The sequence below is a fragment of the Gorilla gorilla genome, chromosome 5 (assembly GCF_029281585.2).
Source record: "Gorilla gorilla gorilla isolate KB3781 chromosome 5, NHGRI_mGorGor1-v2.1_pri, whole genome shotgun sequence".
Lineage (NCBI taxonomy): Eukaryota > Metazoa > Chordata > Mammalia > Primates > Hominidae > Gorilla > Gorilla gorilla.
This window is the reverse complement of record NC_073229.2, coordinates 53,345,075-53,357,910: the sequence shown is the minus strand read 5'-3', so window position 1 is coordinate 53,357,910 and position 12,836 is coordinate 53,345,075. Positions and strand designations below refer to the sequence as shown.

The 12,836-nt window shown below is 40.8% G+C and overlaps 1 protein-coding gene across 8 annotated transcripts in view; it reads left to right on the top strand.

Moving 5' to 3' along the window:
- FKBP5 (FKBP prolyl isomerase 5) overlaps positions 1-12,836 on the top strand; it is a 156,865-nt gene that overhangs the window by 132,486 nt on the left and 11,543 nt on the right. For all 8 annotated transcript variants that reach the window (XM_019029603.3, XM_055390287.1, XM_031012024.3 and 5 more), the window contains 3 exons: positions 400-556; positions 6,566-6,656; positions 10,658-10,741. In XM_019029603.3, coding sequence (XP_018885148.2) covers positions 400-556; positions 6,566-6,656; positions 10,658-10,741 — 332 coding nt within the window. The remainder of the gene's footprint in view (positions 1-399; positions 557-6,565; positions 6,657-10,657; positions 10,742-12,836) is intronic.

Sequence of the window (12,836 nt, the reverse complement as noted above, 5' to 3'; positions counted from 1 at the left end):
CCAAGATACAGTTACAGATGTTTATGTATTTGATATTAAATTTGTGGCATTTGATAACTTTATTAAATAATCCAGCATTTCTTGACTTTGTTTTATAGGTGAGGAAACTTCTGTCACATAGTAGGCTTAGAATAAACCTGTGTTTCTGGTTTGTTACCTACTAAACTGTCTTATTGATACAAATATCAGTAATTACAAGTTTAATTTAGAAATATGGTTGCTCCTAAACTTTCAGACTGGGTAGACTAAGCTTCACCAAGACACACTGTGTGTGTCTCTTGATGAAATGAGAAAGGGGAAATGGTATTTGCTACATTGTCGACCACTCATTTATCACTTCACTGAATTAGCCAGTCCTAAGAAGCAGCTTTGTTGACTCTCCTGTCTCCTTGCCCTCAGTCCACCTGGAAGGCCGCTGTGGTGGAAGGATGTTTGACTGCAGAGATGTGGCATTCACTGTGGGCGAAGGAGAAGACCACGACATTCCAATTGGAATTGACAAAGCTCTGGAGAAAATGCAGCGGGAAGAACAATGTATTTTATATCTTGGACCAAGGTAAGCAGCATACCAGTTTGGAACACAGTGAAGTCACCTAAAGGACAGGGATATGCTTGCTTTTTCATTCAGTGTTTTGGCATTTTCAGTGAAGTTAATCCAACAACGGAAACAATTAAATCAGGCTGCAGTTAGTCATCACGTAAATTAATGGGCCTTACAATATCATAGAGGTTTGTGAGCATGTTTACTTGATTGATATATGTTCAGAACAGGCCTTACAGCCACTTTTTGCTTTTGTGATGATTTGTTTTGCCTGCAGTATTGCCAAGACAGGCAGCTATGGACCCCTCTCATATGTGGTTCTCTTACCCCCTCTTCCCTTTTCTCTAAGTTAGGCAGGAGGCAGGAAAACATGGGGGTTGGGAGTCAAAGAAGCATTTGGATGATTTACTACCACTTGAACTTGTGCCACTTGTTCTTATACAGAGTCCCTGAAAAAAAAAGCACATTCTTCCTGGATCTAAAGGCAACGGAGATGACTCATTTTTTGCCTAAGTTTTTCCCATCATAAGGATATCCATTAGCACTTCCAAGCTTAGAACCATCAGACACTGACAGTCTCTCTTGTGAAAACATGTTTAGTATTATTTTTAGATCTAAAATTATACCATGAATCCAACTCTTCTGTCTTGAGAAACAGACCCCTGAGAGAACCTGGGGTGTTTTGATTTTGTCTGCATGAGAGTGCATCTGCTTATCTAGTGTATCCTCCCTCCGGCTCCATGGATTTCAGACAGTGGGATTCTGAGTTACTGCGAATCTTGATGACCTGCACTTGCCAGTAGGTGATGTTAAGCCTTTTGTGGTGTCATTTTGTAGACTCTGTAGTAATCCATTGGCAGTTTACCTTTGCCCCAGCACTTGATCCATAATCATATATATATATATTTTGAGATGGAGTCTTGCTCTGCCACCCAGGCTAGAGTGCAGTGGCATGATCTTGGCTCACTGCAACCTCTACCTCTGGGTTCAAGCAATTCTCCTGCCTCAGCCTCCCGAGTAGCTGGCATTACAGGCACCTGCCACCATGCCTGTCTAATTTTTGTATTTCTAGTAGAGATGAGGTTTCACCATTTTGGCCAGGCTGGTCTCAAACGCCTGACTTCAAGTGATCCTCCCGTCTCGGCCTCCCAAAGTGCTGGGATTACAGGTGTGAGCCACCACGCCCAGCCCATAATCATATTTTTGAGGTGATCTAGCCATGCAACTACCACTTGAAAATCCTTCCAAAGTGCTCTACCTTGAACTCTTCATAGCCGTCACTGAGGCACCCTTTGTATAATGGCTTCTTTTTCTCTACCTGGTTCCTCTTTCCACTAACTATAGCCCCCACTTCAATGTGTCTTATTTATATTAATATTTACTCTATATTTGTAGTTTATTCTTAGGTGAAACTAATTCTGTTTCTAGGAGATACTCCTTAAAATTCAGATAGAGCATAGAAAAAGCTATCTCTTCCATATCCAAATAATCTCTAATTACTTTTTTTTTTTTTTTTTGGTAACAGGATCTCACTCTGTCGCCCAGGCTAGAGTGCAGTGGCACAGTCACGCTCACTGTAGCCTCAACCTCCAGGGCTCAGGTGATCCTCCCACTTCAGTCTCTAGAGTAGCTGGGACTACAGGTGTGTGCCACCACACCCGGCTACTTTTTGTATTTTTTGTGGAGACAGGGTTTTGCCATGTTGCCCAGGCTGGTCTCCAACTCCTGGACTCAAGTGATCCGCCTGTCTCACCCTCCCAAAGTGCTGGGATTGATTACAGGCATGAGCCACTGCGCCAGGCCATCTCTGATTACTTTTAATCAGCATTTCAAAATTACAATAGTTCTAAACTCAGAGAGGTGGATTTATGTGTAATGTATATTTTCAAAATTTAAGCTCCCTTAGGATAAATTCTGTATGTATTATGACAACATAATGTTATAGGAACCAGTTTATATACATTACATTTTAGCCTGGCTGACAAGGCAATTGTGGGGACAGATGTCTCAAGTTTAGTGACAAAGAAAAATAGAAATTGTCTTTATATTTTTTAACGCAAACAGTTCTTTTCAGATTTAAACTGTTTGTTGTATCATTAGTGGTTACACTTTGCTCTGTGCGCTTGGCCAAGGCACTTAACCCTCCTAAGCCTCAGTTTCCCCTCTGTAAATGGGGATGACAGTATCCACCTCATAAAGTTATGGAGAGCTAAATAAAATCCTGCACATGTAGGGCACACATGAGCCCGCAGTGTGTGAGCTTTTGTTGCTATTGTGACGGCTCACCTTCTCTTCCATTTTACCCTCGGACCACAAGAAAAAGGAAATCCTGTTTAACATGAGATCAATCTTTCAGATCTTTTCAGGCATAAAAGTTGTCAATAGGTTTTCATAAATTTCTAGGTATAAAAGTTTATGAGTTTTATGGAAATAATTTAGCATATTTAGAAAGGAACATTATTTTTATTCAAGGTGTTGGTATGTTGAGGAATTATGTGAAGTTCATTCTCTGTAATATGAGACTGCTGCATATGCATTGCGTAGTACTACATATATAGGTAGAAAACCCCTACATGCTATATATGTGTGTGCGTATGCATGCTGTGTGTATAGAAAACCCCTACATGCTAAGCATGTTTTCAGTGCAGGCAGCGAATTTACTTGTTTTATTCAGCTTCCCACTTTCATAAAACATTGCATCTAAATGTTGCTATAAGTATGGCTGTTGCAGAAAATATCTGCAAATAGCTCTTAGTGTCATCTGTATTTCATTCTCCAGAAAATTTCCAAGGCAGACCTTCTCTGTGACTCTGATACTCTGATAGACTCTCGGGAAGAATGTTTTCTTTCTGTCCCTCCCCCACCCCCTGAGACAGGGTCTCACTCTGTCACCTAGGCTGGAGTAGGGTGGCATAATCTGTAGCCTCGAACTCCTGGGCTCAAGGGATCCTCCCACCTCAAGCTCCTGGGTAGCTGGGACTACAGGTGTGCTTCATCCTGCCTGGCTGATTTTTTTCATTTTGTAGAAACAGGGTCTTACTATGTTGTCCAGGCTGGTCTCAAACTCTTGGGCTCAAGCAGTCCTCCAGCCTCAGCCTCCCAAAGTGCTTGGGATTACAGGTGTGAGCCACCACACCTGGCCTAGAATGTCTTCATAATAAGAAAGTCATAAAACATTTCCAGACAATCCATTTTTCTTTCTCCTCATTGGGACAATATCTTCCCTTTGTATTGTTTTAAATACTGAGACTAATAAATCTTTTTTGTTTTAGGTCAAGTGTATATAGTTTTAACTTTTTTTTCCTTCCTTTCCTTATGTTTCTGTCACGCATGAACCCCAAACAAAAACAGAGGCTATTGGTCAGGCAAGGTGGCTCACACCTGTAATCCCAGCACTTTGGGAGGCCAAGGCGGGAGGATCACTTGAGGTCAGGAGTTCGTGACCAGCCTGGCCAACATGGTGAAACCCCGTCTCTACTAAAAATATAAAAATTAGCTGGGCGTGGTGGTGCATGCCTGTAATTCCAGCTACTCGGGAGGCTGAGGCAGGAGAATCGCTTGAACCCAGGAGGTGGAGGTTGCAGTGAGCTGAGATCATGCCACTGCACGATGCCTGGGGTGACAGAGTGAAACTCTTGTCTCAAAAATAAAAATAAAAAAACAGACTACCAAGAGCCATAATGTCTAGTTATGAGGCAGTATGAGTCAAAAAAAAAAAACTGATTTTCTGGGGACACACAGGGTCTGAATTTAAACCCTGGCTCTACCACTGCCTGTGTGTGTGACTTCTCAGGAAGCACTCTGTTTCTTTATCTGTAAAAAGGGAGCAATTGTTAAGAGCTTGTAGTCCAAGTGCTTCTTATATGCACATTAAGGCTTAATGGTCATTCATAGTCATTATTTGTATCTCTATTCTCTGGAGGAAACTCTTAATTCAAGGGCATTAATGCTGAATTCCTTCTGTTACTATAGTCTAGATTATCTTTTGGTTAGGTCTTGGGATTCCTCTTGTGGTGTTTTGTTTTTCAGTCAGATGAGTTGGGTGCCCTGGTCCTTTCTTCACCCAGGCTGACAACTTTCTGTGTAATATGGAAGTCAGGGTAGGTGCTGTCAGAATATCTTGTCGTGGGCTTCCACCTCTGCAGGATCATGTGCGCCACACGTATCTTGACTGAATCGCTTCATTTTAACCTGGGAGAGATTGTAGAAATAATATTTTTCTTTAGTCTTCTTTAATCCCATCAATAATAGGACACTTGGTGCCTCCCTTGATACAGCCCCACATTCCCCACCCACCTTCCTCTAAGGCAGATTTTCTCATCCTCAGCACTGTTGACACTTTGGGCTTGCTAATCCTTGGTCATAGGGGGCTGTCACGTGCATTGTAGGATATCCGGCAGTATTCCTGGCCTCTTCCCACCAGATACCAGTAGCACCCCCATAGTTGTGACAACCCATAATATTTCTAGACATTGCCAAAGGTTTCCTGGAGGGAAGAGGAGTTAAAATCACCCTGGTTGAGATCTGCTGGTCTAAGGCAAATGCCAGATCATTTGTTGCATTTGCAACTGCTTAGCACAGGACTCCAAATATAACATGCTCTCAGAAAATATGTGCTTAGCAAGGACTCACCTACCTACCTGGGTAGTTAAGGAATTTTTTTTTAATTTATTAGATGGCAGAAACAAGATAGTAGGTATATACATCTAAGAGCTCAAAGTAGAAAATTAGGCATCACTTCTTAAAATTGGTCACTGGTAATTATGTCCTTTTTTATGTCTTTGTGGAAGATACCCTTTGCCCTGCTCCTCATTCCTACCAGCTCTCGTATCTCTATTCCTCTTTTTGGCTCCAGCTTCCATTTTCTGTGTAACAGTGGAGGTGAGTGAGTAAGCATTTTTATTCCTGGAAAATCCAGGCAAAGGATAAAGAAAGTGGTGCAAGCAACAAAATTTGAGTGTTCCCACTCTAGTCCCTTCGCCCCAGAGAAAACTGGAGGTATTAGATTAACTCGGTTTTGAGATCTTTCAACCTGTACCTTGAAAGCTTGAGTTTACTAAGTTTTTTGTAATACCATTTCATATATTAAAGAACAGCTTTGCTTGCAACAAATGGGAACAGAATATATTTCAGTGAACACTTGACTAATATGCTGGGCCTTGTTCTAAACACTGGGAAACAGTTGAACCAGACAGAGCTCTGCTACAGCTCCCATTCTAGTAAATATCTGCTTCCCAAATACATTTAATTTGCTGGAGATCTTATACATGATCCCAAGAAAACAAATGTATATGTCCTCAGTTATTTTTTTCAGTAAGTTTTGGCTAAAAGGTATAGAATCCTACACTCTGATAGCTATAAGCCATAAGAATATTTCTCTAGAGGAGGTGTCAGAACTTGCTAGGGCAGCTATTTTTGAGTATATCATTATGTTATTTGTGTTTCTTCATGTGCTTTTAAAAAAACTTAAATAGTGTGAAAACTTTTCTCTCCTGATGTGTGAGCCTTTCCCCTTCACTTATGTGACTGGAAGTGGTACTACTAGAAGTGACAGCACTTTAAAGTTAAAAGCTTATTAAAACATACCTCCCATGAGTACCACTCTAACAATTACAGTGGCTGTGTCTTCTCTGTCCTTTTTGCTGATAAAACTTAGGGGAAAATTCCTGGCAGCTAAATCATGGCCATTTTATTAAAAAAAAAAAAACTAGATATAAAATCAAGAAGAGAAAAAGACAGTAACATTTAAAATCCCACGAATCAAGCTGCCCCAAGGAGTACAGGTGTTGCATTACATGTGAATGTGAAGGAGAAAAGAAAACTAAACCTAGCCTGGTTTCTAAGAAAACTGTAGCAGTGAAGATACTTCACACTGTATCTTCTGGTCAACATCTGGTTTGTCTTCAGGGTCTCTGACACATGTAGCTTGCAAATGATAGCTCTGTTGATGCCTCAAAATACTGAAGGAAGTGCCTGGAAATACACCAATTCTTTTAAAGTTTTATTTTTTACTCTCCATTTCAGATATGGTTTTGGAGAGGCAGGGAAGCCTAAATTTGGCATTGAACCTAATGCTGAGCTTATATATGAAGTTACACTTAAGAGCTTCGAAAAGGTGAGAAAATACCAACTTCCTTAAAATTATGGTAGGTTTCTTCTCCATCCACTTCCTATAAATCAGTATCTTATCTTAGTAGGTGGTATAGATAGATGGTGTTTATTCATTATCAAGTTTGTCTCTTGCCTCCAACACTGCTGCTGAAGAATAGAACAACTGACATAGCACAGCTGATATACAACGAAGGAGCTCCGTGTTCTTATTTTGTTCCTATGTGTCAGCTTTTTTTTTTTTTTTTAACTTTTTTGGGTAGAATCCAAGACTTGTTCCCTTATTTGTTCCTAGACTTGTTCTTTTTGTACTTTTTTTTTCCTGGGTTGAGGACAGAAAGGTTCACGTTCTGCCAAGTGGCTCCTTGGGGGAGTGGGGTGCAGCTTTTCAGAGCTGAACGGATTGTACCCTTCACAGGAGTCATGAAGAGGCCTGCACTGTGGCTCCAAGTTGTTATCCCAACTGCAAGTCCTTGAGGGCCACTAGGCTCTGTGACCAGAGATACAAGAAAGAAACCAGCTAACCCGAAGCCATTTTTTTTTTTATACTTCTCCAAGTAGAGAAGAGAGAGAATTTGTCAGTTGCCTTGGATTCCAGAAACAGCATGCCTCCTTGAACATATTTCCATCTCAGTTTCACTCTGGAGGCTCCCAGCAGCAGCCGAACTGGACACACACAGCATATACCTGAGCTAGGTATGCTGTTGTCTTCGGCCACGTGCCCCTGGCATTTCCAAAGCCCCACCCTTTGTGGAGCTCAAGGACTGCATCTGTGTTCCTTTTTTATTCCTGCACAGTGCTACCTCCACGTTCTGTACATTAAACTTTTTTTTTCTTGAGATAGGGTCTCACTCTTGTCACCCAGGCTGGAATACAGTGAGCGCGATCATAGCTCACTCCAGCCTCAACTTCCTGGGCTCAAGCAGTCCTCTCACCTCAGCCTTCCAAGTAGCTGGGACTACAGGCACACGCTACCACGCCCAGCTAATTTTGTTTATTTTTTGTAGACATGGGGTCTCACTGTGTTGCCCCAGCTGGTCTCAAACTCCTGGGCTCGAGCCATCCTCCTGCCTTGGCCTCCCAAAGTGCTGGGATTGTAGGGGTGAGCCACTGTGCCTGACCACATTAAGCACATTAATATAAATGGAAACATGATCATTTATATTTTGTTAGATTCAGAAAAGAAATCATTGTCCTGTGGGCCTGTACCTTTGGGCTAAGAAAGGGAGGGGAGGCCTGCTTTGGGATTCACCCCCAGTAGTGACATTCCTAATCATACCCCTTCCACTTCATGTTCCCCCAAACAAACATATGTCTGGTTATGACCACTGATTGTTGTCATGTAACCTCTTCTGAAGGCCTGCTAGCTCAGCACTGATCCCCCAATGCTGTCGTCATGGCATATGGTGTTTTTTTATTGTTAAAGAGAGAGAAGATAATCTTTAGCATGTGGTTATTTAGACCTATGGCTTTACTATTTCCATTTTTATAAAGCAGCCTCTTGCCCCTTCCTTCTCATGGCCCAGTGGACACTGCTTATTTAGGAGCACTCTCCCAGTGGTGTGCCACAGCAAGCCTGTGCTCTGTCATCACTCCAAGAGTATATTCATGCACTGCTGCTTGGTATATTTGAAATCACATGAAGGTATATGATGTTGTTTGGGGCAATGTGATTTAATCCTCTGCCTTGTTAGGATTAAGGCTCACGCCTGTAATCCTAGCACTTTGGGATGCCGAGGTAGGTGGATCACCTGAGGTCAGGAGTTCGAGACCAGCCTGGCCAACATGGTGAAACCCCATCTATGCTAAAAATAGAAAAATTAGCTGGACGTGGTGGCAGGTGCCTGTAATCTCAGCTATTCGGGAAGCTGAGACAGGTGAATTGCTTGAACCCAGGAGGTGGAGGTTGCCGTGAGCCGAGATCATGCCACTGCACTCCAGCCTGAGAGACAGAGCAAGACTCCGTCTCAGAGGGAAAAAAAAAAAAAAAAAAAAAAAATATATATATATATATATATATATACACACACACACACACACACACACACACACACACATACACATACACATACACACACATACTTATATTCCAGGCATGGTGGCTCACACCTATAATCCCAGCACTTTGGGAGGCCAAGGCAGGATTACTTGAGCCAAGGAGTTCAAAACCAGCTTGGGCAACGTAGTGAGACCCCCCCTCTCTGCAAAAAAATGTAAAATTTTCCTGGGTGTGGTAGCACGTTCCTATAGTTCCAGCTACTCAGGAGGCCAAGATAGGAGGATGGCTTGAGCCCAAGAGTTTGAGACCAGCCTGAGCAACATAGTGAGACCCCGTCTCTACCAAAAAAAAAAAAAAAATTAGCTGGACATGGTGGCACATGCCTGTGGTCCCAACTACTCGGGAGGCTGAGGCAGGAGGACTGCTTGAGCCTGGGAAATCGAGGCTACAGTGAGCCATGATCGTGCCACTGCACTCCAGCCTGGACGACAGAGCAAGATCCTGTTTCAAAAAAAGAAAAAATAAAAGAGTATCCTGTCTCAAAAAAAGAAAAGACAACAGAGCAAGATCCTGTCTCAGAAAAAGAAAAAATAAAAAAAAATTCCATAAAGACTGAAGCCAACCTAAGAAATACAAAGAGTCTTATTAACTAGGTGTTCTTTGTTTTTGTTTTTTGGGTGCTAAAACCTGGAATTGAACCATAACTAGGTTTTTGAGTAATTTGAGCTACATTATTAGGAAGCAGAATTACATGAGTTGCCAGAAAGATGAGTAACCCTTTTATTATTCACTTTTAAAAAGTAGAGGATAGTCGCTGGGCGCGGTAGCTCACGCCTGTAATCCCAGCTGAGGTGGGTGGATCACCTGAGGTTGGGAGTTTGAGACCAGCCTGACCAACATGGAGAAACCCCGTCTCTACTAAAAATACAAAAAATTAGCCGGGCATGGTGGTGCATGCCTGTAATCCCAGCTACTCCGGAGGCTGAGGCAGGAGAATCACTTGAACCCGGGAGGCAGAGGTTGTGGTGAGCCAAGATCACACCATTGCACTCCAGCCTGGACAACAAGAGCGAAACTCCATCTCAAAAAAAAAATAATAATAATAATAATAATAAAAGTACAGGATAGCAGGGGCTGTGACACCAGGAACACACACTCGTTATCTTTTGAATAGAGAGAATTTTAGTTACCCATTTAAACTTCATAATTTATATGCAGTAAATAGCACTGACCACACCCACTGTCACTTTTTCTAAAGGCTCCCAGATTGTTCTCTTGACTCTGGTCCTTCTAAATCCAGCTTGTAAATGGCAAGTGCAGTTATTTCTGGATTTGTATCTGTAATGGTGGAAGTAATAATACACACAATACAAGCTAGCAGATGATAATGAAGTCATTTATTTATGGCTCTAAAGTGATATTTTTGCATGAGCTTTACTCCCAATTATGTTTTGCTTGAAGTCCCCCCCAGTATACATCTGCAAGTTGATACAATTTAGCAGTATTATTGGTATATCTGGTTGTTTTAGAGTGGCAAGACAACCTGACCCAGAATTTTGAAAATTCTGTATGAATATACAAACTACAACTTGACTACAGTCATGTTCCCATTTTAGAGTTGAAAAACAGGCTTGAGAGAAACAGCCTAGTGGAGAGGTTTGCAGAGGGAGATAAGGCATGGCCTTAACTTTGTGTGGCTTCACCTTGTATTTCTAAAGATTCACTTTGTAGCAGTGCTTACCAGAGTACGTTCCTTACTGTGTTTTTGCGGCTCCTCTCTCTTGAGCAACATTGTTCAAGCTGCAGCTTGGTCATGATGGAAAGTGAGTTCTTCAAACAGTGTGAAGAAGCACTGGCCTAGCAGTAAATTGGCACTGACACACAATTTCAACAGCCAGAGTGTTTTCAGTTTGGAGTATCTTCTAGAATTAGCTGCTCTTTGTTCCAATAGGCCTCAACTGATGCTTTTCTCTCTGTTCATCTAACCATTGTCACAAATTTACACACAGGCCAAAGAATCCTGGGAGATGGATACCAAAGAAAAATTGGAGCAGGCTGCCATTGTCAAAGAGAAGGGAACCGTATACTTCAAGGTGTGTGAGTCCCTATACAATCCTTTCCATCTCAAAGAATTTATTCAAGTGTCAGTGAATTGTGCTGATATTCCCTACTCTGAATTTTATCAACACTGCTTGGTAAGAATAAGCTACAATTTTTATAAATCTGTCATTTTCAATATGAAAAATGGTGAGAAAACAATCATGTGGAAAAAAAAAAGTACAGATTCTTCTTTGACACATTCTGCTGTAGATTGTAACCTTCCATACAGGCAGACCAGGTCTGGCATCCCCACCCACCACAGTATCACTCACTCCTAAAGCATCTTGCTTGGTGTACATAGTTGGCACTCAACAAATGTTTTTGGAATGAAAAAAGAATGAATAGAATAATTGTTAGCAAAGAATGGAATTCATAAGGGTAAGTTTGACATCATTTTTCTTTCTTCCTTTTTTTTTTTTTTGTATGAGAGACAGGGTCTCCCGTTCTTTCCCAGGCTGGTCTCAAACTTCTAGCCTCAAGCAATCCTCCCACCTCAGCTTCCCAAAGTGCTGAGATTACAGGCGTGAGCCACTGCACCGGGCCCATCTTCCTTTAGACTGTCTTGATGAAGTCACTAGAGCATATGATAAAAGGAGAGAGGACATGCACAAATTTCAAAACAAACTGACAGGAGAGTATTGATTGCTTCTAACGGCCAAGATGATTCCTGCACACTTGCTTTTATGAGGAATCTCTGGATATTCCTGAATGATATTCATCATAAATTGCTTCTCAGAAACCCTTCTTGGAGCAACTAGGAGTGTGATATTTTCTCACTTAGATCTTAAACCTCTAGATGTAAGAAAAAAAAAAAGAAACCGCCCTTCATTCTGTTTTAATCAGTGTTCTACCCATTGCTTCCCCACCCCAAATATATGCCTTCTCCATGTCAAGCAGAAAGGGCTTAGTGATGAGAATTAGAGGGAGAATGGGAGTTCTGTCAAGGTTTCTTTCGTTTTCTGCCACTGCAATACAGAAATTAGATGTTTTTCAGCAGTATAAAGCAGTGAGGCATAAGTGTACTTTAACAAGTCTTTATGGGGCATCTGCTATAAGACATGCTATTATTAAGTTACAACCTTGTCAGGAGGGAGGAGTGGCAATGTTAATCCAAATGAAACAACTAGAGAATTATGTAAGAATATATAATCAACCCAAAATTAACACAGCCAGAGGGCACCATGTGTTTTCAGAATTTGAGCTGAGACAATATTGGGTCATGAAATCAGTTTTGTGGAAGTGTATTGCAATATGTTATAAGGATCAGTTTTGTTGCATAAAACTTTGCTTGTGTATGAGTAAGTACTGGATTGCATATTTCTTACTGTGGGTGGTATTCAAACAAATTTTAAATCATGGGTTTAGATAAGTATAAATATATAAATATGTTATTTATCATTATTTACTATGTATACTAAACTCTTATGGATCACCAGAAAGCATTGGGGTATGATAGAATAAGCTCAGAACTGGGAAAAATGGGCTTTATTGCTCTTCAAATGATTTAGTCATTTAAGGTCCAAAGAGGTTATATTTTCAAGTGAAAAATAGGGGAGTTAGAATAGATGTTCCCCAAGTTTCTTTCCAGCCTGAATTTCTGTGAGTTTCTAAACTCTCAAGAACAAGTGTTATTTTTTTGGTTTTGTTTTGTTTTTAATTCTAATTGAGGTATATTGGATACTTCTAAACTATTCAAGTAAGATTCCAAGTGGGTTATTTGTATATCCAAATACATGATTCCAAGTGGGTTATTTGTATATCCAAATACATGATTCCAAGTGGGTTATTTGTATATCCAAATACATAATACACTAGAGTGAAAAATGTTTCTACAAAATTTCTTAAGATCGTGAGTCCTTAACGGTATTTTCTATATTTCCGAAGTCCATAAAAATCCTTAACTATATTTTATATATTTCTCAATACTTCTAAATAAAATATTAACAGTTTGGGAAGATTTGAGGCTTTTGGCCTTTGACTAGAATTATATCGATTCAGTGTAGTAAAACAGCTCAGCTATTCAGAGGCTCTAATTGGTGCTATGATACAGAATTTTGGAGAACATTATTGGTAATGAAATAATGTTAT